This window comes from Oryzias latipes, chromosome 14 (assembly GCF_002234675.1).
Source record: "Oryzias latipes chromosome 14, ASM223467v1".
Lineage (NCBI taxonomy): Eukaryota > Metazoa > Chordata > Actinopteri > Beloniformes > Adrianichthyidae > Oryzias > Oryzias latipes.
The window spans coordinates 27,671,077-27,695,824 of NC_019872.2; the positions used below are offsets into that span (position 1 = coordinate 27,671,077).

The 24,748-nt window shown below is 44.5% G+C and overlaps 2 protein-coding genes across 4 annotated transcripts in view; one reads left to right on the plus strand and one right to left on the minus strand.

The window, feature by feature from the left end:
• Positions 1–12,666, plus strand: lig3 (DNA ligase 3). Its single transcript, XM_004076805.4, has 21 exons — positions 1–481; positions 1,186–1,761; positions 3,026–3,154; positions 3,605–3,820; positions 3,887–4,038; positions 5,096–5,262; positions 5,474–5,551; positions 5,625–5,793; positions 6,289–6,444; positions 7,948–8,079; positions 8,153–8,232; positions 9,122–9,209; positions 9,283–9,360; positions 9,430–9,553; positions 10,164–10,306; positions 10,382–10,456; positions 10,543–10,689; positions 10,869–11,019; positions 11,125–11,204; positions 11,619–11,705; positions 12,237–12,666. Exons 2-21 carry the CDS (start codon positions 1,212–1,214, stop codon positions 12,468–12,470), a joined length of 3,036 nt encoding a protein of 1,011 aa, XP_004076853.1. The 5' UTR covers positions 1–481; positions 1,186–1,211; the 3' UTR covers positions 12,471–12,666.
• rad51d (RAD51 paralog D) overlaps positions 11,828–24,748 on the minus strand; it is an 18,200-nt gene continuing 5,279 nt past the window's right edge. The window contains exons 3-11 of one of the 3 annotated variants that reach the window (XM_020709167.2): positions 24,079–24,197; positions 17,995–18,076; positions 17,690–17,824; positions 17,525–17,620; positions 17,333–17,420; positions 15,390–15,460; positions 14,717–14,884; positions 14,247–14,383; positions 11,828–12,463 (exon numbers count right to left, since the gene is read on the minus strand). In XM_020709167.2, the coding sequence (XP_020564826.1) occupies positions 14,288–14,383; positions 14,717–14,884; positions 15,390–15,460; positions 17,333–17,420; positions 17,525–17,620; positions 17,690–17,824; positions 17,995–18,076; positions 24,079–24,197 (855 nt within the window). In that variant the 3' untranslated portion in view covers positions 11,828–12,463; positions 14,247–14,287. Of the gene's footprint in view, positions 12,511–14,246; positions 14,384–14,716; positions 14,885–15,389; positions 15,461–17,332; positions 17,421–17,524; positions 17,621–17,689; positions 17,825–17,994; positions 18,077–24,078; positions 24,198–24,748 lie in introns of all 3 variants that reach the window. The other 2 variants (XM_020709168.2, XM_004076806.4) reach the window with 2 other exon arrangements.

A 24,748-nucleotide genomic window follows, 5' to 3' on the forward strand; every position in this document is an offset into this window, starting at 1 on the left:
CTGACATCTGTATTCAATCTTTTTTGGAGCGTTTTTTAAGTGCTGTAAATCAGCCAACAGCTAATGTAATGTCTAATGTGACAACTTCAGTATTTTCACTAACCTTTTATGGAGAAAAATTAGACTGTGAAAAACGATAGAACTGTGTAGCGACTGTGATGACGGCGTGTAGACGCACGGGGGCGGTGATGAGCGGGAACGGATGTCGAAATAAGCCCAGAAGAAGAATGTCATTGTGTGGACTGTTGCCTGCTGTCCACGCTGTTAACCCTTTTTCCTTTTGCGTAATACTCACATTTGGAAAAGTATATAAACAAACCAAACATATTTAAATGGAGTTGTCGCTTTGTCCCGCCAAACCGTAGGTTTACGAAGCACGAGCGTCTAGCCTGACGTTTGTGAAGAAGCCGCTTGTTGTTGCTAAACAATCGAGGCAGAGCCGAAACTCTTAAGAAAACAGCGCTTTAGCGCCGCTTACGAGGTAAAGTCTCAATTTGTGACATAAAATCTTTTTTTATGTTTCGTCCTTTTCTGGTAGATTTCAGTGCAGTTTTATTTTACCCGAGTGTTATTTGAAAAGTAAACAGAGCTAAAGCTAGCAGCACTTGACCGAATCGTTTGTTAGCTTTCAACCCAAAATTAATTCATTTTTTTTATTAATTATTAAGCACTATTTTCTTTTGGGATTACTAAAGAAAATTTTTAAAATATGTACCCTTGAAAAACTGAATTTGCTTATGCTTTATTTATCATTTAACCAAAAAATCAGGAAAAGTAAGAATCAAGTCATTACACTTTATTAACCTTCAATTGATTTAAAAAAACTTTCTGTAAACCGAAATGTTGGAATAATATCTTTGATGGAAATAAATAAAAGGTTTAAACGTGTTAATTTAGTAGTTTAATGAAAAACATGTTTCTTTAAATCGTCTTTTACATGATATCATCGTAATTTAATTAAGTTATTTAAGGTAATAAGTCATGATAAAGTAAAGTTTCATCTAACCAGTAAAAGGTTTTTTTTTTTTTTTGCTTATTGTTTGATAAACTCAAAAATCAAATTAACGAGTAAACGTAAAAAATTAACTTTTCAAGACATATTAGGTCAAACAAAACCGAATTGTATTTTTTGTGATTTGCTTGTGCATTTTTCTTGAATATAACCGTCGTTTTGTTGTGTTTTAGGTTGCTAACTGCACAGTCAACAATACATGCAGAGACTTCTCCTCACATCCATCCAGAAGACTGTCTGTTTCGGTGGAAAACCTTCTGGCTCCTTTGTTAGACGTCAGCAGCTCTCTACTACGTGCAGAGTCGCCTTTTCCCGTTCTGCTGACCAGCTTCCCTCCAGTTTTTCTGCAAAAAGATTTTCACAGCAAACCTGTCTGTGTCACTCCACCCCCTCCAAACCCAGCCTCCCTCGTTTCTCCGCTTCCTGGCTGTTCCTGCGACGGCGTTTCTCTACTCGACCGGAAATGGCGGATCAGAGGTTCCTCGTGGAGTACGCCAAACGGGGCACGGCGGGCTGCAAGAAGTGCAAGGACAAAATCCAGAAGGGCATCGTGAGGATCGGCAAAATCGTGCCGAACCCCTTTAGCGAGTCTGCCGGGGAGATGAAGGAGTGGTATCACGTGAAGTGCATCTTTGAGAAGCTGGAGAGGGCGAGGGCCACCACCAAGAAGATCGAAGACATCACCGATCTGGAGGGCTGGGAGGAACTGCAGGATGAAGACAAGGAGCTCATTAACAAACACGTCTCAGGTATTCAAAATGACTTTCCAATGAAGAATCTGAATCTCATCAGGACTTCTAACGCTCGCCGGGAGCAGGCGGCTGGTTTAACAAGTCTGATTTACTCGACCGACCAGTAGAAATAACCTTAAGAAACAATGACTGCATGTTTGCTGTTGGCTTTATGTGAGATGGGATGCCGGTACTTTTGGTTTCTTTTGTGGCGTAAGAAAACTTGAGTGTGGCAGAAAAAGCGAGCTGGGATACAGACGGCAGGAAGGCTCGGCGGAAATGGAAAGTTTGTACAAACAAAATAATAGTTGAATATCGTCCAGAAAAAGTAAATGTAGCTGCGTGTCAACTTAAAGTAGCAGAAAGTGCAGTTCAGATTTGAAAAAAGAGAAAACTTTTGAGAGAAAAATAGCTTATTTGTGATACGCTGGGTGATCACAAACTCTCTGCTTCGAGCTCTGAGCAATGGGAGTCCATAACATAACTCTGATGAACTCCTGCCGCTCTGCAGAAACTATGTCCTGGAAAACAACACAGGTTTTGGATTTTGGCAAAAAAAAAAAAATCCTAACTGAAAGGCCGCCTGGAAGGCTTTGAAAGCTCATCAGATGATGATCGGAGCGGGTTTCAGGATGGCTTCTGTCCTGAACTGCTAACCAACATAAGGGCTTGAGAACAGGAGGGATGTTCTTCTGGTTCTGATCCAAACCCTGGCAGCAGCATCCTGCTTATTGAGGAAGACTGTTGCTGTAGTCCAGCCGGCAGGAACCAGCCTCTGGTTTGGCTGAAACTGGGTTCTGAGTCGGTTGTTCTGACACCAAGAACTGTTTTTCCCCCCCAGAGTGAGGCTCTTCTGTTCCTTTCAGTCGTTCCGTCTCGTTTCCAAAAACAATAACTGCTGTGTGTCGGCGCTGAAGGAAACCAGAACCGTAGCTCCTCTGAGCTGCAGACGGTGTGAAGGCCCACAGCGACCGGGAGTCGGCTACCGTCTGACACGTTCTTCATGGGGTTTCTACCATTTCACTTTTCCTTAGGATAAAAAAAAGTAGAAATAGAATAAAACGAATGCAGTGATGTCTTCACAATAGTTAGCAGATAAGGTAAGGAGTGTGTTTTGGACACGGGAGGACAGACCCGTCATACAAGTCTCTCATATCTCAAACTATTAGAAGCAGGACGTCTTTGGGGAAGAAGGCAACCTTTTCCTCTCTGCAGCCAGCACAGAGTTTGCCAGACATCCGGGCCGGCATCTTCTTCTAAAACCTCTTCTGTTCTCTTGCAGACCTGATGGCCAAAGTCAACGCCAGCCCCAAAAAGAAAGTTCAGGCCAAGATGAACCCTACCGGTCAGCTCATGGCTCCTCCCGCTGACCCATCCGTCAACGCTCCACGCAAGTTCTCAGGCTTCACGGGTAAGAGGCCATCCGGATTCTGATCAGCAGAGAGAAGATGGATCCGTTTGTTCAGAGAAAACAACGAAAAAGATCCAGAACTGTATTCTTAACGCTGAAGTGATAAAACAAAGAGTAAAATCTCTAAACATGTGAAAAAGTCCAAACAAGAAGAAGAAAAACTGCTTTCTGCATAAAAAACACGTTAAAACTCTAAGATTTTCCATCAGTCTGAGGTTCAGACAGACTTCTTCTCTTAGTTTACGTGAACTTGTGCTTCTTCTTTAAAAACCCGTGTAAAAAAATAAGAGAGAATTCCTGATAATACATGGATTTAACCTTACGGATAAACATTTGTCCACAGCTGATTTCTGCTTCATTTGGTTCTGTCTGAGGAGATTTCATCATCATGTGGAGGTTTGAAAGTGTTGCTCTGACCATGACTAACGCCGTGACCTCATCTCTCGTCAGCTGCAAAGGCCGGCAGCTCCGGAGCGGTCTCGTTGCCGCCTGCTGCCGCCGCCGCCGGGCAAGGCAGTGCTCTGTCCACCCAGCTGTGCGACCCCAAACACAAGGACTGTCTCTTCCGAGAGTTTCGCAAACTCTGCGCCGTCGTGGCTGAAAACAACAGCTACAACTCCAAGACGCAGATTATTGAGAAGTTTCTGAAGAAGGGGACGGGCGGAGGTCCGTTTTTCCGTTTTTCTTTCCGTAAAGCGAGGCGTGTTTTTAACCTCTAAATGTCTTCGTCAGATCAATTCCACGGAGATCTTTACCTGACGGTGAAACTGCTGCTGCCAGGCGTCGTGAAAAGCGTCTACAACCTCAACGACAAGCAGATTGTGAAACTCTTCAGCCGCATATTCAGATCCAACCAGGAGGAGATGGTTCGAGACCTGGAACAGGTTTGTTCTCCAGCAGTTTTTCCACAGGAAACGGGGATTTTCCAAACCCTTCCAGAGGGATGAAAATGGGCTTTGGCGTTTTTAACATGTTCTTTCTGATGGGGGCGGAAAAATATTACGAAAATTAAGCTTTGCAGAGATTGCCTTGCAGAGTATTTCTCTATTCAAATCGTTGTAAATTAGGTGCAGACGAAAAGAAAGATCTTAAAAATGCTGGGCGGGCCTCAGTAATGGGAAGGGGGGCGGGGTTGGTCTGCATCCAGCAATCCCGCCTACAACTCAGAGGTGAATTACTAATGAACTCCCGCCGCTCTGCAGAAACTATATCCTTGCTTTTGGCTAAAGACAGAGACACTGGGAATGTTGTGAAAACCGATCAAAAGATGATTTTAGCAGGTCAATGTCAATAAATACAGACCTAGACTGTGTCATAAAGATCATCTTGAATAGTCTGACGCTGCCGTTTTATCTTCCTAATCCTAATCCAAGAGGAGCTTTTTATTTAAACATGTTTGGCAAAACCTTCATTAATAGGCGAGTTAACAGAATTTTCATGGAAAACATTCATTCATTTGTCTTCTAAACCCGTTTTGTCTCTTTTGGGGTCACGGGGCTGCCGGGGGGCTATCCCGGCAACGCGTGGGCAAAGGCGGGGGACATCCATAAAAAACCAATATACCAAAAAAAGATCAAGTAAAATAAAACAGAAATTCATTGTTTCTAATCAGAAACCTGAGCTTTTGTATCTTTTTCTGCATTTAAATCCAAAGCGAACTGTTTCCATTTCAATTTCCATCAGGAGTTTAAATAACTCCAGCTTTGGTTCTGGATCCTGATTGATGCCCCATTTTTTTCGACACATACCTGTCGGTGCTGTTTACACCTGAGCTTTAAAGAGTCTGACGACAGGAGCGCTGATGTTTGCATCCAAACCTCTCTGAACTCTGATCTACGTACGTTCAGAGCTCAGAGGACGGTTGAAAGCACCACCAGCTGCTGTGTCACATTTAACAGAAATTATGCTTCAGATGCTTTTTTTTTTTTTACACATTTGAAGGGTGACGTGTCGGAGACGGTCCGGATGTTCTTTGAAGAGAGTAAATCGTTTCCTCCTGCATCCAAGAGCCTGCTCACCATTCAGGAAGTGGATGAATCTTTGACCCGCCTCGCTCAGCTGACGAAGGAGGACGAGCAGCAGAGCGAACTGGAAGCCATCGCCAAAAAGTAAAAGTCTCCTCAGCTTGGTGTTAGACGCCATTGCTGCTGAAGGACGTCCTGATCCAGATCAGGGATCCCGGCCTCCCACCAGAATGTCTGATCTTCATTTATCTTTGAGGACTCTTTTCTTCCACAAAGTTCCTCCTCCGTCTCATCAGAACCTTTGTCCTGAAGGTTTTGTAGTAAATGACCTCAGATGATCTTCTCGTCTTCACAGATGCACCAGCAACGACCTGAAATGCATCATCAGACTGATTAAGCACGACCTGAAAATGAACGCCGGAGCGAAGCACGTGTAAGTCAGTCCACGCCGCGCCGCAGTCAACGCGCCGCAGTCGGCTCCTTCTCACCTGCGCCTCCTTGTGCAGCTTGGACGCCGTAGATCCGAACGCGTACGACGCCTTCAAGGCCTCCCGTAACCTGGGCGACGTCATCCAGAGGGTTCTGAGAAACCAGCAAGAGGCGTCCAACGGGTCGGGACCCCGGAAGCTGCTGACGGTTGAGGCGTCACTCATGACGCCCGTGCAGCCCATGCTGGTGAGCGCACACGCCGGCGGTTCTGGTCATGTGGTACTTGGGGGGTCGCAGAAGACGGATTTTCCTCGTTCCAAGTCTGGAATGTTTCAGAAAATTCTCTGCTGGTGTACCTGCCTCACTTTTTTTCACACACAAAATTCAATATGACAACAAGAGAACGTCCCATTTTTAGGTTTTTTTTTGTTTCAGTTTTTAAACCGATTACTCCTCACAGGTTCAGGTAAAATCCTTTAGTGGTCCCTCTTTTATGGCAGGGGTTACCTTCTAAAAATGATCTGTGAAGTAGGAATTTGCCATGCAGTTTTTCTAAACTGAACGCATTCTGTACAGGAGATTGATTGACGAGGTTTATAGCCAATCAGGTTGCAGAACACAAAGCGGTTTGAAAAACGAACAAAACCAGAAACCACAGAGGGTGAAGTGCGATATAGCGGGGGACCACTGTACATCCAACCCGATGGGTTTACCTGTGCTGCTTTTCTTCTCTGATTGCAGGCCGAGGCGTGCAAATCCATCGATCAGGCCATGAAAAAGTGTCCGAACGGGATGTACGCCGAGATCAAGTACGACGGCGAGCGCGTGCAGGTCCACAAGAGCGGCGACTCGTTCAGCTACTTCAGCCGCAGCCTCAAACCCGTGCTGCCGCACAAGGTCTGCCCCACTGTTGGAAGATACTTCTAACTGACAGAAAAAAAGACCCACATTTCCCACAAACTATAAACGAAGACGCCGTCGGCATCAGGAACCAAACAACCACTAGATGTAGCTGCAGCCCGCTCTGAAAGCGGCAAATCCTCGGCTCTGTTTCCGGATCCACAATCAGCAGCTTGTTGCTATTTACTAAGGAAGCAGAGGATCCTCTGCTTCCTTAGTAAATAGCAACAAGCTGCTGATTGTGGATCCGTCTCAGGATCCTCTTTGGCCGCCCTTCTGCAGCCCCCGGCCTCTGCAATCAGGGAGTTTGTGTTAACGGTGGGTTTACGTGGTGTGTGGGGGGCTGCAGAAGGGCGGCCAAAGTCGTCTAGCGTTGTTTTCTTAGCCCGGGGCTCACGCCCCCCCACCTCCCACCCCCACCCCCACAGACGGAGAAATCCACAAGTTTTGAAAAGGACATCAAACGTAGAATTTGTCATTTTAGAATTCTGACCTGCAGCAGCTGCAGCCAAGGGACCGGATTGTTCTTAGAACCTCAGAAAAGGTCACGACCTGCCAAAAACCCACCATAGCATCCACGCACCTGTCACCTGCTGAAAAGGAATTTTGGGCATCGTGGGGGAAAAAAGGGAATGGGGCCAAAAAATATTTCAAAATCCACACGTGTCTGGAATTTCCAAAGGAAGATCTTCAATTATTATGGGATGGCCATAGGCCTACAGCTTGGCTGCCATTTGGTGGCGAAGTGGGAAATTTTGACCCCTAAATCTTCCCCTAAAACGGGAAAATTTTGCAGCATTTTAACGGCGTTAGCTCGCAAAAGTGGCGTTTCCCTGCTGCTCGCACATTTCTACCAGAATATAATGAAGATGGTGGTTGGTCTGAGCTGAACAAAACAATATGACGCACGATGACGTGAGCATATTCAGGTTAACAGAAAATCCTTCCAAAAGTGACACAAACCTGTTTGTCACTCCCAGGCGACTTAAAAATAAATGGTTGCTATGGAAATATCACCAACAGAATTGCTGCCACATTGAAATCGTGTTTTCTTGACGTTATTCGCCTGTATTTACGTGCGACCGAGCATAAAAACGGATGGAAATTTGTGTAGGAGGCCACGTCATCCGCACAGAATAAATGGTCTGAAAATAAAATCAAATTCCAATTTTAATCAAACTTTTTCCTGCTTTCCTTTACAAAAAATGACAAACGTTAGATTTTTTTTTTGCTGAGATAGTGTCGTTTGTGGCATCATTTTGTAGGTGTTGGGGGGGGGGGGGATGATGCTTTTTGAACTGAACTGTAATAGCTCCCTAATTATAGTCGCGTGTATTTCTGAGCAGGGCAGAGAACGAGCAGGCATGAATGGACGACAGGGACATTCATTTCTGCTAATCAGCCAATCAGAATCCAGTACTGGCCTGGACCACAGTATAATATTCACACAGCGTCGAGTCCTTGTTTAAATTCTGATCCCTGTGCGTTTGTGGTTTTCAGGTGGCCCATTTCAAAGACTACATCCCTCAGGCTTTTCCTGGAGGACACAGTATGATTCTGGATGCTGAGGTCCTCCTAATTGACACAAAGAGCAGCAAACCTCTGCCCTTTGGGACTTTGGGGATACACAAGGTGAGGAAGAACTTTTTTATTTTCCCTCTGACCAGTCATTGTTGTCACACTTCAAACCCTTTCCTCCCCTCAGAAAGCAGCCTTTCAAGACGCCAACGTGTGCCTTTTTGTCTTCGACTGCATCTACTTCAATGGCGTGAGCCTCATGGAGCGGTAAGGCTTTCTCCTCCACACACAGACGCCTGCGTCCCCGATGGAACAATGAAAGCTACGGCGTTAATTCAGCTCTGCACAAACCCGAAACGCTTCTCTGCAGGCGTCTTTGACGGTTTGCCGCCTAACTTCATTCTCTTTCAGTTAGTCTTCCTCGGTTCTCCTGTTTATGGCTCTCAAACTGCTACAGAAAAGTCCTTATAGTTCACGACTGTCAGTTTTTTCCATCTAATGGACACAAGGAAAAATAGCTAAAAAAAACAAACAAATTGTCTCTCTTTGTTTAAGACTTTCTGTGTCTGTTTCCTACCCAGATTTTAGTCTTTCAAAATAAAAACAACCTTATATTTGGCTAAAATGAAGGACGTCGGCCTGTTTGGTTTTATCAAAGATAAAGAGAAGCACATGGGGTCAAAAAGGTTTTTTTGCAGGTGTGATTTTGGGACGTCCCGATCCGATCAGAAATCAGGCCTGATGACAAAGTTTCAAACTCGGTCGGAATCAGATATTCAATTTTCTCTCAATATTGTGGTCGGCGCTATATATTTAAGGCGTATTATTTCAAAGGAATACTCGGGTAGAAGTAAGTCTGCTCATCTCGAACGGATAAAACGCAACAGAATGTGGCACCAGTTTATCCCGTGTGCTGTCTTGTGGGGTCCAGATGACCCAACGTTAACGTGCCTCGGAGGCACGTTAACGTTGGGTCATCTGGACCCCAGAAAGATGAAGGAAGGAAAAGCAGTTGGGTAAAGTTAGAAAGATATTCTTCATGAGAATGAAGTTCCGTGATGTTCTCATGAATGTTTTGAAGTTCTTTAAAATTCTGTGACGCTGGACTCCTCCTTGGTGGACTTTGTAAATAATCCAGAGGAGTCGTTTCTCTCAGGCCTCTGAAGGAGCGCAGGAAATTCCTGACGGACAACATGGTGGAAGTTCCCAACAGGATCCTCTTCTCAGAGATGAAACACGTCACGGTAGGCGTTTCCACCGAGCGCGGCTTCCTGTCGTCGCTGCACGTTAAAGACCTGCCACGCCTTTGTGTGTCAGAGAGCAGGAGACCTGGCCGACATGATAACGCGGGTCATCAGGGAAGGACTGGAAGGCCTGGTGCTCAAGGACATCAAGGTGAGCGGCGTCCTGCTTCACACAGGAAGCTGATGTTTGCAGCGCCGCTGAAGGTTCTCGCGTTTCCAGAGCACCTACGAGCCGGGGAAGCGCCACTGGCTGAAAGTGAAGAAAGACTACTTGAACGAAGGCGCCATGGCGGACACGGCTGACCTGGTGGTGCTCGGCGCCTTTTATGGGAAAGGCTCAAACGGTGGGTGATGGTCAGAGAACAGATTCAACTCTGCAAAATGAATGACTAAAGAAGAAAGTATCTGCTTTTCCTTTCTCTAAACTTTGGTTTTAATTCTGCAGCACGTGTCATGTGGTCTGTCACTCCACCCCTTTTATACTTTCAGGATGACAAAACATTTCAAAACTTTGAAAAACGTTGGAATTATTGATGGGTTTTTTAACGTGTTCTTGTTGCAGTTTTCTGATGGAGGACATATGTAAAGAAAATCAGCTTAAAAGTGCACGTTTGAGTTTTTGTTTATTCAAATCATTGTAAATCAGGAGCAGATAAAAAAAACGATGCTGGACGGGCCACAAGCTGAAACAGAACTCTGCAGAAACTATGTCAACACAGCTTTTTTGATTTTTGGCACAAAAAAATAGCATAATCATAATTAAAAGACCACTGGGAACACTTTAAAAAAAGACCAAAAGATGATCAAAGTGAAACCTTAAACAATTTAAAGCAATTTTCTTTGTAGCAATCTCATGAAGAAGGTCATACCCAAAAAAAACTCCAAAGTAAACTCAGATTGTCAGCAAAGCAACACTCGCTGCTCTAAAGTTGTACTTGTTCTTCCTCCCACCAGGGGGCATCATGTCCAGTTTTCTGATGGGCTGCTACGACCCAGACTCAAAGAAATGGTGCACCGTGACCAAGTGCTCCGGAGGATACGATGACGCCATGCTGGCCCGGCTCCAGAAGGAGCTGGATGTGATTAAAATCAGCAAGGTCAGAGAAGATCCACTTAGAGAGGCGGAGCTGGAAAATTCCAAACAGTCAGGAGTTCATCCTCTGCTTCTGTAGGAGCCGAGCAAAATCCCCGGCTGGCTGAAAATCGTCAAGAACTATTATCCAGATTTCATTATCCGCGACCCTGAGGTGAGGTGTTCCGCTCGGCGTCCGGATCCTGCAGGAAAGCGCCAGCAGTGCTCGCGGGCCTCTCATGTGCTGCTTCCCTCCCGCAGAAAGCGCCGGTCTGGGAGATAACCGGTGCCGAGTTCTCCAAATCGGAAATGCACACCGCCGACGGCATCTCCATCCGCTTCCCGCGCATGACGCGTATTCGCGACGACAAAGACTGGAAGACCGCCACCAACCTGCACCAGCTCAGGGTGAGACCTTCAGTTTCCTCAGCGGCCTAAAACACAGACGTTTGGGCAGAGATGGCCGACGGCGAGGTGTGCAGTCCAGCTGATTATGTCCCGCTGAGAAGACGGGAGGTCATGTGACAAATGATGAAGAGGAGGAGCAGAGGTTCATGGGTTTAAACGTGCGTCCATCGCTCCCGCAGGAGCTGTTCCGCATCTCCAAGGAGCACTGCGACTTCAAAGTGACGGCCGGCCCGTCCACCGCCGACAACAACAAAGGGTCGTCAGGGGGGGACAGCACGGGGAGCTCGCCGTCGCCCTCTTCCAACACGAGCGCTCCCCCCAAAAAGACGGGTAAGTTCATCTCTGATGTCGAGTCTCCCTCAGAACGTCTGTTCTGGCTCCAAATCAAAGGAAAAGAAAAAACCTCAATGTCAATCTGATGCTAACATTTCACAGCTAACAGAACACCAACGAAAGCAAAGGCCCAGAAGTCGGAACCCCGCACTCCCAACTCGGAAGCTTCCAGCGCCAAAAAGGTGGGCAGGGCCGACGTGAACTGATATTTGGGATCTGGGTCAGGTTCGTTAAGAAAAGAGGAAATCCTGCCGGACTTTAGTAAAAAGTGTTTGATCCGACGACATTTAGTCACTAAACAGCTGCAGACGTCTCCATGGAGAAACAGTCTAAGATTTTAAACGTCTTTTACAATTGTTTAAGCTGAATGCACCTTTTTAATTCAACAGCAACGTAAAATTGTTTACAGTTCATTATTGCTTTATTTATAACACAACAACATGAAATTATTCAGTAAGAAATGTCAGCAGTTCCATTATAAACTCTGGAAAGTTCAAATAACCGTTTTGCTCTCCAGTTCTTCTATGAGTAGCTCCGCCTAGTGTCCAAACCAGGAAGTGCAGTCGTGTAAAACTGACTAGTTTTTCCACAAACAGATGAAGAAAAGCGAAAATGTCAACAGCAACGGGCAGCAAAGTAAACCCAGAGCGACCCCCCAGCTCCTGGAGGCCAGGAACGACAAGGTGGGTCCAAAACCCTCCCTGTCCTCCCCCAGGACTCGCACTGACCGGCGGTCCTCACGAGGGCGTCTACAGACAGACCAGCGTTTGGGTTGAAAGTAGAAATAATCAGAGAACAATGTAAATGTTGTCTGTGGTTCTGGAGCAGCTGAACAATAGAACCGGCTTTATTCTTCTTTAATGTTCTGATTCAGACTCAAGCCTTTTATGAGGAAGAGTTTCAAACATGACATTGTTGTCCTCGCGGGTCTGGACGACCCGTAAAGTCTAAACGATGTATAAAAAAGCGGGCAACTGTGTTTGATTTAAAGTTTAAATGAGGTGAAACTCCTAATCAAATCCAGCCTTCAAACTTTGGTTCTGGACCGTCTCAAAGGTCCAGTTCTACTCCAGAGAACCAGTTAGAAGCTGAAAGACTAGATTAAAAACAGGTCTGTCAAAAAGTTATTTTCTTCCAGCGAACAGCTTACTTCTTCGGTTCTGTACGCCGGGGGGGAGGGGCATGACGCGTGTTTGTGTTTGGCCGCCCTGCAGACGCTGCTGGACATCTTTGGTGGGGTGAAGCTCTTCCTGCCCGCCTCCATCCAGGACGCCGACAGACTCCGGAGGTACTTCGTGGCGTACGACGGAGACCTGGTGGCGGATTACGACGCCGCCTCCGCCACGCACACGCTGGCCCCACCCGGAGAGGACAGCCGGGCTCAGAGGGTGTCGCCCAGCTGGATCTGGGAATGCATCCGGAAGAGGCGCGTGGTGCCCCCCTGCTGAGAGAGTTGGAACCATCAGCCTCGGCTCTCAGGAACGGGTTCTGCAGATGAATTAGCAGATCTGATGGACTTTTTCTTTTTTCTACTACAAACGCTAAAATCATGAACTGAACACGAGATGTAGATGAAAGCAGACTTCTGTAGTTTAAAGTTAGAACTGAAAGCTTGTATTAAATCCTTGGTTTTTGTCACAGATACAAGCGACTCCTCGTCTCTTTTTTTAAGCACTTTTAGGCAAAAAAAGGAAAACGTTCACAGAGTTTACGTTAACGCCACATACAAACGTGTTCCCAAGAAAAGTGCTGCCATGAAGCTCAAACACTCCAGAAGAAGCTCAATTAAAGTTGGAAGTTCTCAAATGAAAACGTCCAAAAACAGGGCGCTAGCCTGTTTCCATGGCAACGGCCACCTCAACACTAAATAACTAGAGGAAATACTGATTAGTTAAGGATTTAAAGGAAGAGAACTTGTGTCTACAACTTTTTTACTACGCAAATGAAGGTATGGAAGTGTATTGAGTGCATTAAAAAAAGTCTGGTATTTATTTCTAGATAACTTTCTTTGTTTTTTGCTGTAAATCTTTATGAACTACAAAGTTTATTTTTTTACAGCAAAAAGGATTTTGAAGAAACAAAACTTTAAAAAAAGAAATTTTCTCGAAAAAAATCTCGAATAAAACAAATTCTCTAAGAAAATCCTGGGGACAAGGAGACGAGTACAAAGCGCATTACTCCAACAGATTAAGCTTACTGTAATAGTCATAGTACTTTAATGATTGAATCTGTATCAGCAGTAATGAGTGGGAGATCAAATCCAATTGGTTGATTATTCAAAGCACTTTGTTGACTGTCCCTGCTCCACTCTGGAGCTTCATATGGAGTGGGCGGAGCCTATTTGACCTTGAACTCTGGTTGTATTTTATTTTCTGCAAACAAAAGTGAACCTTTGTACTGAACACGCCCACAAGGCTTTTGCTGTAATTGCTGATCAACTTGTAGTTTTATCGTATTTTGTAGTTTTACATTTTTCCTTCTTCAAAAATGAAGAAGAAAAAATGCTAAAAAAAAATGCTAAAACAAAAAAAATGATAAAAAAAAAAAAAATTGCTAAAACAATCCTATGGCAGCCTGAAGCATTTAACGATTCAAATAAATCCATTTATGCATTTGACCAATTGGATGGACCCTTTCCGATGTCGACCAATCAGATAAGCCCTTTCATGTTAGATGTTTGCCTCCTACATCAACGAGGGTCATTTGGAGTATCATTTTTTTAAACTGTTGCAATGAGATGGTAATGATGTTCTTGGTTGTTTTGCCATTTGTTTATATACCGCAAATTATATAGTTATCGCAAAATTGATCACTAATATCGCACATCGCAAGTACAACTGAAACAACTGAACAAGTTTCTACAAAAAAAATGTCATTTCATGGAATGCAGCTCACTTCCAAGCATAATGGCTGTTTTTCTGAATAAAGCTTTAATCATAGAAACTGTAAGAAAAACCAAAAAAACGCGGATGTGGCCTCAGTCCTCTGAACTGAAAAGCTGCTGATGACGGTTTACATTCAGGTCAGCCAATAAGAAGGCTCTAAATCTGACGTCCTGTCCACGTTTTCAAATCTGTCCCCTTTTATCCGGGGACTAGACCACCTGAGCTCTAAGAACCAGGGTGCCCACACCGGTTCTGTTCCGATCAGACTGTCCTTCTGTCCTTCAGTCTCTGGAAACGGTGGCATTCTGGTGGAAATGTTGCCCACAGGCGCTCACCCACCTTCAGTGTGACATTTGTGTGGAGGATTATCGTCTGTGTCATCAGGAGTCGGCTTCATCCCGCTTCCTCTTCCCCGAGGACCGCCGTTCGCTGCGACTCCACCACTGCAAATCCAATTCCTCCTTGATGAGACACGGCTAGGAGGCAGAGAAACATGGCAGCTGATTCACTGGCGGGTCTTTGTGAACGCCGTTAGCTGACGTGGAGACTAATGGATCCGTCAACATCCACTGCAGAACCAGTTAGTGGGGATCAAACCGGAACACCGGCTGTTAAAAGGTGTTGGGTTTAGGGAGCGAGGATGATTAAAGCTGTGAGGAAAACACCAGCAGACCGTCGTGCGCCGAGCGAGCACACCTGTCAGCGATCTGGATCTGCACGAATCGTCGTTTACATCATGAATTACTGCCGATCTCCCCAGCAGAGAAGGTTTTAGACGGAATCAACAAGTCCTCTGCAGGAGGAGCTACCTGTCTGGAGGACTTGATTAGCGTCGCCGAGCGCAGAGTGGAGCTGCAGCCGCTCGGCGCCCGGTCCGTGCGCTCCAGCAGGATCCTGCTCCTGGGAATGTGGCTCCACGACGCGCCGAGGCCGGGCTGCACCTCGCCGCGGCCGCCTCTCGTCACGTGGTTGGTCACCTGGAAGACCAGAAACCGCCGTGTTTGGATCCAGAAAAGTCACACACGCACAAACGGCAGTCATTCCATTCTGGGGTACCTCAGGGTTCTGAGCCCCTCTCTCAACTCTTTTTACGCCATTAATGCCGTCATTTTGCAGCACAGCAAACATTGTGCTGCAGTTTTCATTAATGTGAAAACCCAACATGATTTTGTTGCTTCAAGAATGAACTCATAGAGTTCTGTGGTTCCAAAACCCCCAAGACCCAAACCTGGAGGAGGTGGATCTAGAACCGTTGTAGCAACAACCGTTTTAATCCAATCTGCTGATAAGAAAACTACAAACGCTGCAACAACATCCTAAACTAGGTTTGTCTTTTCATCTCTGCACTGCATCCTGACATCTTCCTCATGCAGAGAGCACTCCAAAGTGATGGGACGTGACACCACAGCAGCTGCAGAGCCAACTCTGGGTTTGTTTTGTAATCAGAGCAGCTCTACTTTCCAAAAGTACGACTGTTCTTACCAGAACAGCAACGCCGAAGTCCTTTGCCATCGTCTTTAGAGCTAGTGCAGCTTGGATCATCAGGGACATGCCTGAGGCGCACAAAGTGGAAGAGAGTTCAGAACATGGACGCAATACGTTCAGCGTCACAGTCCGGGCCGACGGGAGACAGAGAGCACGCTCAGGAACGGGTCCTCGCCGCAGATATGGACCTGTCAAACCATCTGCTGCTGATAGGACGTCCAACATATAATGACACTGTGGAAAATGAAACACAAACGTAAAGAAAATACCCGTCTTTGATTTGGTCTGAGCTAAAACTGAATATGTTCGGATCTTCAACATCGAAGAAGATCAGAAACTTTTTTTAACTATCACTAAAACTGCAGTTTTTCTGTTTTTATTCTCGCTATATTTTGGCTTTAATCATTAAAAGTCGTCTTAATGTAAACGCAGAGAAGCAACAGAAAGATTCATCTTGAACTTTTGTCCTTCTTTTACAATAAATGATGATTATAAAACTAAAATAACTGCTGGAATTGAGCTTTTTTTCTCACCTTTCTTCATTAATGAAGCTATTCCACAAAATAACTTTCTATTTATGTTCAGTTGTTATCTTGGATATTCTTTTATTCAACCCAGAACAAATTCATTCTGGGCTTTGGAAGTTATTTTCAAATTTTCTTCGTTTATTTCTGTAGCAGCAATTAGCAGCAGCCCAAAAATATAAAATAAAAATAGAAAAAAACTAGAAGGATCTGCATTTCCAGTAGAAAATGCAGGGTTGAATACTATATGGCTGAATAAAAAATGAAACTTAAAGGGTACTGATTGGCAAAAAAATAAAGAAATGATCAAAGTTGGCCATAAATAAAGTGAAAACAGCACAATAACAAAAAAGATATTTTTGTGAAAAATGCCAGAGCCGGGTATCGAACCAGCGAGCTTCTGCACCAAGGATTCCAAATGTGTTTAATGGAGGCCAAAATCCTGCGTTCTTCATCCGTCGATGTTGGTTCAGGGTTGAATTTGGTTTGGAGCTGTTCAATATTTTCAGTCTGTTGAGAATCATGCAGTTCACGTGTGTTTGACATAGTTTACACACGATTATCATGTAAATCTAAAGCAATTGTGAGTTTTGTGTAATTTTTGCTACATACACGCACAGGTTTTTGTCTTTCCACAACCGTTCCAAGTATGTCTGACGGACTTCTGCGCATAAACCACCGATGTGTGACTTTTAGATCGTGTCTACGGCACACGAAATGGACGGACGAACCAGGGGAATCTGACTGATCAAAAAGCATTGGGAGGGCCTGCGGCGGGCGCTGACCATGGTGCTGATGTGATGACATTCAGTGTTCTGAATGTCAAAGTGAAGAAATTCAATGAAGCGTGGGTTTACGTGTTCTTTGTGTGGTTTATTCGTTCTTCTTCTGTGGTTTTAATGTGGTTTATTCGTGCTACATCTGTGAAAATTTCAACTTTTCTCACTTTTCCCCGTGTGTACATGTATGATCAACTTTCATCCATGCAAAACGCATAAAATGTACAGAACTAAAGCTGGAGTAACGTTGATGTTAGTTGATTTCAGAGAAAATCTGACGCTTCTTTCTGAGTTTCCGACCTTTTTTTTTTTTAATTCCTGCTTGTTAGATCCGGGTTTTGTATGTTTTTGTCAACCTGTTGGCTGAAGTTCAGTTGGATTCAAACCTGAGTGTTTTCCAAGGAGATGAAACTCCTTTAACATTTTCCTTTAACTGTTTTCCTTTTTCCTCCATTGTTTGTAGACTTTTATGTGTCTGCGTTGTTTTTGTTGACGCTTCCAAAATAAATAAATAAATAAGTAAAAAGCGCTGGTGCTTCAGTTTTTTCAGAAAGTAATCTGCAGACTTGGAGCTGTGAGGTGTGACCTCGGTTTCAGGCCTGACTGACTCTGAAGGAGCCGCAGGAAGAGAAATCACCTTCATTTTGCTTGCCTCCCAGCAGAGGAGAGATAACAGCTGACACAGAGTCCACGATCACGGCCTTGACAGAGCCGCCGCCAGACGCCTGTCGCCAGATGCGGGGAAGAAGAAAAAAACCACTCATTAGAATTACGATCCGTCTTTCTGAGCCGCAGCTGCTAAATCAACGGCAAAAGCGGCAAAACCGACCTGCAGCAGGCCGCCGCTGCGAAGGGTGGACAGGCGGTCGCGCAGAGAGTACGCGTCGAACAGGCGAAAGACGTGAATCCTCTGAAGAGCCTCCATCTGAGGAAGCAGCTCATCCGTCATGAGTTCTGCAGCCACATCTGCTCAGATCTAAATCCATCAGCTCACCTGCTCGTCTCGGTCGCTCGTTTCAGATTGGAGCATCTCCAGCAGGCGGCTCGCCGTCAGCCCCCCCGTTGTGTCGATATAAATCACCCTCTGCTTCAGTTGGTGGGAAACGTGAACTGCGACGCCGAAACACACCTGGAAGACACGGGGAGGCGCTCAGGGAGCAGGTACCGATAGTCCAGACGACGACGCCAGCAGCTCGCACAATCAATCTGAGAGGATGCGTAACCCGGAGAGGATTTCCATATTCCATGAGAGAGGCGGGAATTCTAAACGAGGTGAATTTATGAGGCGGGATTGCTCACCTGAGATTTACCGCTTCCAGGGCCTCCAGACAGCTCCGTTACCTCTCCAGTGTACAGGCCTGAATCCAGCAGTTTGTCTAAGCTGCAACAAACAGGGAGCCATTCATTACTCACCGCCACCGTCATTAACCTTCAGCGTCAAGTGGAGATGCAGAAAAATGCAGATCTGCATCAGATCTTAGGTTTTTGTTTAGGTTTTGCTCGTTTCTTTAAAAAGTTAGCTCCCTCTCGTCGTTATGAATAACATTTCGTTAAGGTGAGAGTCAGAAACTAAACCCAGGAAAAAGGCTGGAATTGGAGCAGCGAACAGTCTATTTGTTTAGTTTCAACCATCGACTCTATATGAGACGTGGACGGAGTGACCCCTCCCCCAGGCGTTCCAAACAGGAAGTGGCTCCAAGAAGCCAAAATCCCATAGACTTCTATAGGTAAATAAACAGCTGTTACTTTGTCATTCTATTGGTCAGAAGAACCACTGTTGATCCGATTCATTTTATTAACATCTTGATAATCTTCATTTTTTCATCTTTTTTCTGCAGTTTACATTTTTCAAGTTATAAACTGACCAATCAGATTTGTAAATAAAAGTAGGTGGAGCCTGCTGGCCCCAAGTCCAACGTTCACAATGTTTGACAGGCAGATTCTCGGTGGCCCGCTTTCAAGTGTAAGGGGTGTGGCCTTCCAACAAGCTCACTTCTGATTGGTGAGAGTGGTTGCCATAGAAACACAGACCGACTTGGACCAATCACTGCTTGCTGACGTCGGTCTCCAGCATAATGGCGTCTGATTGCAGAAAAAGTGGCAAATTAACGGACTTCATTTGGTTGGAGCCGGAAGGGTGACGTCACACTCAGTCGCTCCAGCTCTCAGGCACAGCCAGTGGGATGGCCATCTCCTATTCCTGTCAATCAAATGGCCACGCCTTGTTTTTGTAGCACATTCAAGGTTAAAGATAAAATCTATATTACCCTAACCTTCACAGAAAGTCTGCCAGTCTGGCTTTTCCCTGAAAACCCGCTGTACTTAGTTTACATGATTTAATCGTGGCGTTCATTGTGAAACCGCCCACTAGTCGCCTAGTGGTAGGTTGATGAACTGCACCTGGCCTCGGTTCTCAAACAAGCTCTTCTCCAGAAGCCCAGGGCTTGATCCTCAGTTTCTTCAAGAGCATGCTGAGTTGTTTTGAGGGAGCTTTCCTAATCACAAGTCTGACTTTGAATCAGAAAAAATCCAGATGTGATCAGAAAAGCACTAAACTGGAGCTGTATGGAAGCAACATTTGTTTTTCAACCAACCAATTTGACGTCCAGTGATGTAAGAACCTTCAAACTGGATGATGGAGCGGCTCCAAAAGTCGAATCAATTCTTTAAACTTTGCTTTTTTCCAAACGATAATACGGAAACATGATAAATATCATTCATTTAATTTGGTTAAATAGTTTTTTTTTTGTAAAAAGAGGTTAAAAAATTGATTTTTCTGCTTTGATATTGGAAGTTTCTTTCTTTTCCCACCACTACTTTGTAAAGTTTGTCTATAGTTTGTCTAAATAAATCCAGTCTGCCTCTTTAAAATGTACGTTTCGGTTATTAAAAAGCTCCATTTGTGGCTCTGGTCTATGGCTGCTTGGGAATCTTGTTCTGCTGGCTGGTCCGTGCCGTCCGCGGAGTCTCGTCTTCTAACTTGTGATGATGGAGATGGCAGACATGCACTTAAATTTACATAGCCAAGGTCCTCCAGCTTGAAGGTTAAGGCTGCGCTCCCGCCACCCACTCAGCGCGTGATTGTCGAGAGAAGAAGTGAGGGGGATGGACGTTATTTGCATTACTTCTGCCTACACTGACAACAGAGGGCCGTGCTGCTGATGAGACATCGCGTTGCGCTCTTGCAAGGATTCAGACATTCAGAAAGTGATTGCCCTTGAAGAGTCGCAGAAAAAGGAAAAAAAAAAAAGTCAAGTCTTCGGTAAACAGAGAAACACTCCATTGAAAGAGGAGCTCACATTATAACCCACAGCAGTCCTGGGCTGCAAGGACCTCATTGTTTTCACACCACTACTCAACAACTCACCAAAATTTTGACCTATGACCTCGGAAAGAAGCCGCCATCTTACAATAAAAAAAAAAAGTCACCCTTAGAGCCCTTAACAAACTTAACTCCTCATCGGGATTTTCATCAACTCATCAAGTGTTATTGGGAAGATTCCTCAGGAAAATTGTTAGTTTTTATATTTTGGCCCCTTTTTCTTTTACCAGAATATTGTGAAACTGTAATACATGTGTGGTCTGCTCCAGCCGAACGAAACGATATGACATACGAAATGAACATATTAGAAATATGGGCGTGGTTCACAAAAAAACCTCTGTTGCCAAGGAATTCCAAAAATGGACTCTTGCTGATTCTTCTAAGAATCACGTAGACCTGTTTGTCACCCCCGGGAGACCAACACGTAAAATGGTTGCTATGGAGATAAAACCCACAGAAGAGCCGGTATTTTCAAAAAAATGCAGCTCTGACCAAGACAGATGCGTCCAGAGTGAGGGGCATGTAGCAGCCGCTCAGCGAGTAAGGGGGCGGGTCAAAGGGGGTTGTGGGGGCGAGGGGTGCCAGCGGGTCATCCAACGCCGCCCACTTATTTGAACACTTTTTTTTTTTACTTTAAAGTCCTTTTTTCTTTGTTGTACTGAAGAACGGCTCCAGGGAAGATCTTACTGAAAGTTTTTTGGATTCCTACGGAGCGTTATGCTGAGAATGTCTCACAATTAGCATAAAAAACAGAAACTTTTTAGTTTTTTTTAAATAAAATACTTTAATGAATGTTGCTCATTTAATTTGAATTATTGTAAAGATAGCTCTTGATTCCTTTCATAATGGTTTTGAAAGTGATTACCTCAAATCTTTCTAACCTTATCAAACTATTCCTGATATAAAGTGATGCTATGTGTATATTTTTAAAGAGCTGATGGATGAAAACATTTGGGCTGAACCCAGAGTGACTCAGGAAAGAGCAGCAGTCATCAGAAGGGGGCAGCCATGACACACCGCAGAAAACCAGAGAGACGCCGTGCGAGCCCACTCCTGTGCTCTTTGTTTTATATCACTGATCTCAGGCTCTTACTAATTGATGAAAAAACTCTTTACAAAGCGGCGCAGACAGAAAAAGAACACCTGCGTTCGTTAATTATGCTGAAACTGTGCGTTTGACGGTAGGAAAGGTCCCGCCTCATAAATTATGCCGCGCCGGAGCATTTCTCTGATTTGTCCAGATGAGTCTGTGCCCTGGCTCAGAAATATTTCCCTCTTCAAAGTGGAGCATCTGCTCTCCGTGGCTTCTGCCGCGACGGCGTGCAGATGACTTAATCATGGTAAACCAAAGCCTCTGAGTGGGGTAGTGGGTTCCTTTTACGACGGCGAGCCGGGGTTTTTCCAGGACCCGTCGGCGCAGTTTGTTTTTCAAGCTGGCTGCGGTCAAGCTGGGGGCAGAGTTAATGCCGCTGATATATCAGAAGCCACTTTAGGCGGCGGCGACAAGCCAAATGGAACGGCGAGCAGAGAAGTCAGCCGGAGCTGCCAGCTTGTTTCCCTGGTGCCGAGATGCAGCGACCAGGGCCGCTCCTGAAACACGCCGCTGCGTTTTAACCGCCGCCGCCGCCAGACGGACGAAGCTTTCCGCACCGGAGAAGCTGGATGAAAAGGGAGTTTAACAAACAGATCATCAGTGAAGACAACAGCGATCGATGCAGCTCCAGGACACTACGGTGGCCCTGAGGTCCAAATCCTTGATGCGAAAAGCATAAAAAGGATCACCACAATAACAAAGCAAAACAAATGATTAAAAAAAAACACATTATAGTTTAGAAATCAAAACAAAATTCCCAAATAAAAAAAGAAATGTTTCGGGGAAAAAAGGAATTTCCACAAATCAAAATGAAATGTTCAAAAAAGAAACAAAATAAGAAACTGGTATAACATGAATAAACATCATCCAATCAGGGAGATCCCTGATTGGATGATGTTTATTCACCTTTGCAGTGGCCACGCCCACTGCAGGGGTCAGTGATTGACCAATCAACTCTTTAGCACAGTTCAGATAAAACATCCTTTCCCTCTTCTTCAAATCTCAAAGGTCATTATCCAATCAATGACGTCCCTTAACACCTACAATTTACTGTTTCATTGTTTTGTGTCATTTTTCAAGCTTTCATTTTCAGTTTCTGGAAACTACTTTTGTTTTACGTTTTGGCTTCTGGAATTTTGCTTAAATTTCTAAAATGTTATGTGTTTTTATTTATTATACTTTTCCCTTTATCATTTTCAGTACCATCTTTAAAATGTTTTTGCATTAAGTGATTTGTTGATGTGATTTGAACTTCAGGGCTAACAAAAAGGATTTTTGTTTGGTAAAATAAATTCATATCCAAAAAACCCTTTGATCTGATAAAAAAGTGTAAGCGTGCATCTTCATTCGTCTGGTCCTTTTTGATTTAAGTTTCTGGACGGCACAGCGCACAAGAAACCCGGGTTTGCTTCATCCAGTGTGGGTCTTTGATCAAGACTCTTTATACTGCTGCCTAACTATGAGTCTCCCTGTACCGGTCCACAGCCCGGATATAATGCAGAGTGGTGTCAGGAAGGGCATCCTGCGTAAAAATCTCTGCCACAACACCTGTGCTAATCAGTGAAAGCTGATTTGCTGTGGCGACCCCTGACGGGATGTGCCAAAAGACGAACTACAACATCTGTAGTGTCATGTAATGAAGTAGTTTGTTTAACAGTAAAACAAAGAAACTTAAAGACCCACAATAGATGAAAATGGTGTTTTTAATGTCCTTGTGAGATTTTTCTGATGATGGAGGAAGAAAATTAAGATTAAAACTGCATTTCTAAGAATTTCTTTATTCAAATTGTTTAGGACCAGGAGTAGACAAACTAGCGTTGAAGAAAATAAACTGGGCGGGGCCATAAGGTCCCTGCTCCGCCCCTTTCTGATTCATCCACCTGCAGACAAATAGATCCATGAATGTCTTAGTTTTCCTCGTCTGAACTGGAACCTGGATCAGAACTGTACGGCTGGATAGCTCGGATATCGCTCGCTATTTTTGTTGAACCGCTAATGTGAGGTTGGGGGTGTGAGGGGCCGTAAGATAGCAGGAGCGGGTGTAAACAGCTCCTAACAAAATGTAAAAGGCCACTGGGAACGCTTTGACAACAGATGAAAAGACGGTCGCAGTGGGACTTTGAAACACGTCATTTTTCTGAATGTGACGTATCGGTTCAAATCCACATCACTCAATGAAATCAACTCACCCCAAGAACATTTTTCTTTTGTTTTTTTGAATGGTTTTAGAAAAGGTGCAGCTTGTTTTTCAGAGAATCAAACTCATTTAGACACAAAAAGAGAAGAACTTGGATTCTGGAAATCATCCTTTATTATCGTTGTGATGCTGACTTTCACCTAAAGCATCTTTAATATTCTATGTGGCTTCCTTTAGATATAACAATTTAGTTAGTCAGTTTTAACTCTTATAACTTTGTTTTTGTAGTCCACAATTTATCCTTTATTGTCCTTCTAAATTTGCTCTAAACCTTCTTTTAAAAGTCATCAACTGAAAAAAGTGCAGCATGTCGACAGCTAAACATGTAAAAAGGAACAGTTTGATGATAAACAAGTCAAACTTTTTGAGAGTTGCATGAATGTTTGAGGTAAAACACCAGCAAATAATCAGGATTTCTACATTTGATTTCTACATATGTTTGTATTGACAGTATTTTGAAAGCCTGTTTTGTCAAAATAACAGTCGGTAGAAAACGCTGACATCAGCAGTAGCAGCGTTTGTAACGCAAATATTAAGTCAAGAGGTGATCTCCACAGTGACCTTTGACATAAACTATAAATTAACTTGGCAAAATAAGCCAATTTTCATAAACCAGAAGATCTTTTCAGATAAAACATTTCTAAATTCTAAAAAAAAGTGACCCAAAGCCTCCGGGCTGAAAGACTCGGACACCAGGCGCTACATGTCCTCCACAGATGAACCATTGTGTGAGTCTGTGTTTGAGCGCTGCGTTGGCCGAACTGCGAGTACCTGGGGTTTCCGGTGGAGATGATGGCAGTGGAGCTCAACAGTTCATCGTACAGATCGGCGCCAGACACCGGGAAGGCGGTGTGCTGGGCCAGCAGCACCCGGCGGATGGCGTACAGAGCCTGGAAACAGGAGTGACAGCATGAGAAGCTCACGGGGCTAAAGCCTGGATCAACTCGACACGCGTGTTTCTGATTCCCCACCGGATGCAGATGCACCGCAGAATTACCGTCTAAAGCACAAGGACAGATCTGGGGTTTGTCGCCAGGATGGAGGACGCCGACTTTTCATCAGACTCCAACAAAAAACAACACTTCTTTCCACAAAGTACTTCTTCTTCTAAACTTAACTTAAAGTTAGCAGATAAACAAAATAAAAATCAACATTTTGCTTCTACTGTCAACTTTTTCAATGTACATCATTGACGGTACATGAGAACTGGACTGAGCGAGTGTGACGTCATCCATAAATAATGGTTTACTTCTGGCTCCGACCAAATCAAGTCAATTCAGTCGCCATTTTTCTACTATATGGTCATCGCCACGTTGGAGCCAGACGCCGTCAAAAAGTCTCTGTTGGTCTGAGTCAATGTTTCCATGTCAACCACTCTCACCAATCAGTAGTGAGCTTGTTGGAAGACCACACCCCTACCATTTGAAAACAGGCGACACAA

Bases quoted from the DNA above. Each gene is read 5' to 3' on its own strand.
- lig3 (XM_004076805.4), top strand. From the start codon at position 1,212: ATGCAGAGACTTCTCCTCACATCCATCCAGAAGACTGTCTGTTTCGGT. The intron at 5,552-5,624 runs GTAAGTCAGTCC...CTCCTTGTGCAG, and splicing joins AACGCCGGAGCGAAGCACGT to CTTGGACGCCGTAGATCCGA. The intron at 8,080-8,152 runs GTGAGGAAGAAC...TCCTCCCCTCAG, and splicing joins GGACTTTGGGGATACACAAG to AAAGCAGCCTTTCAAGACGC.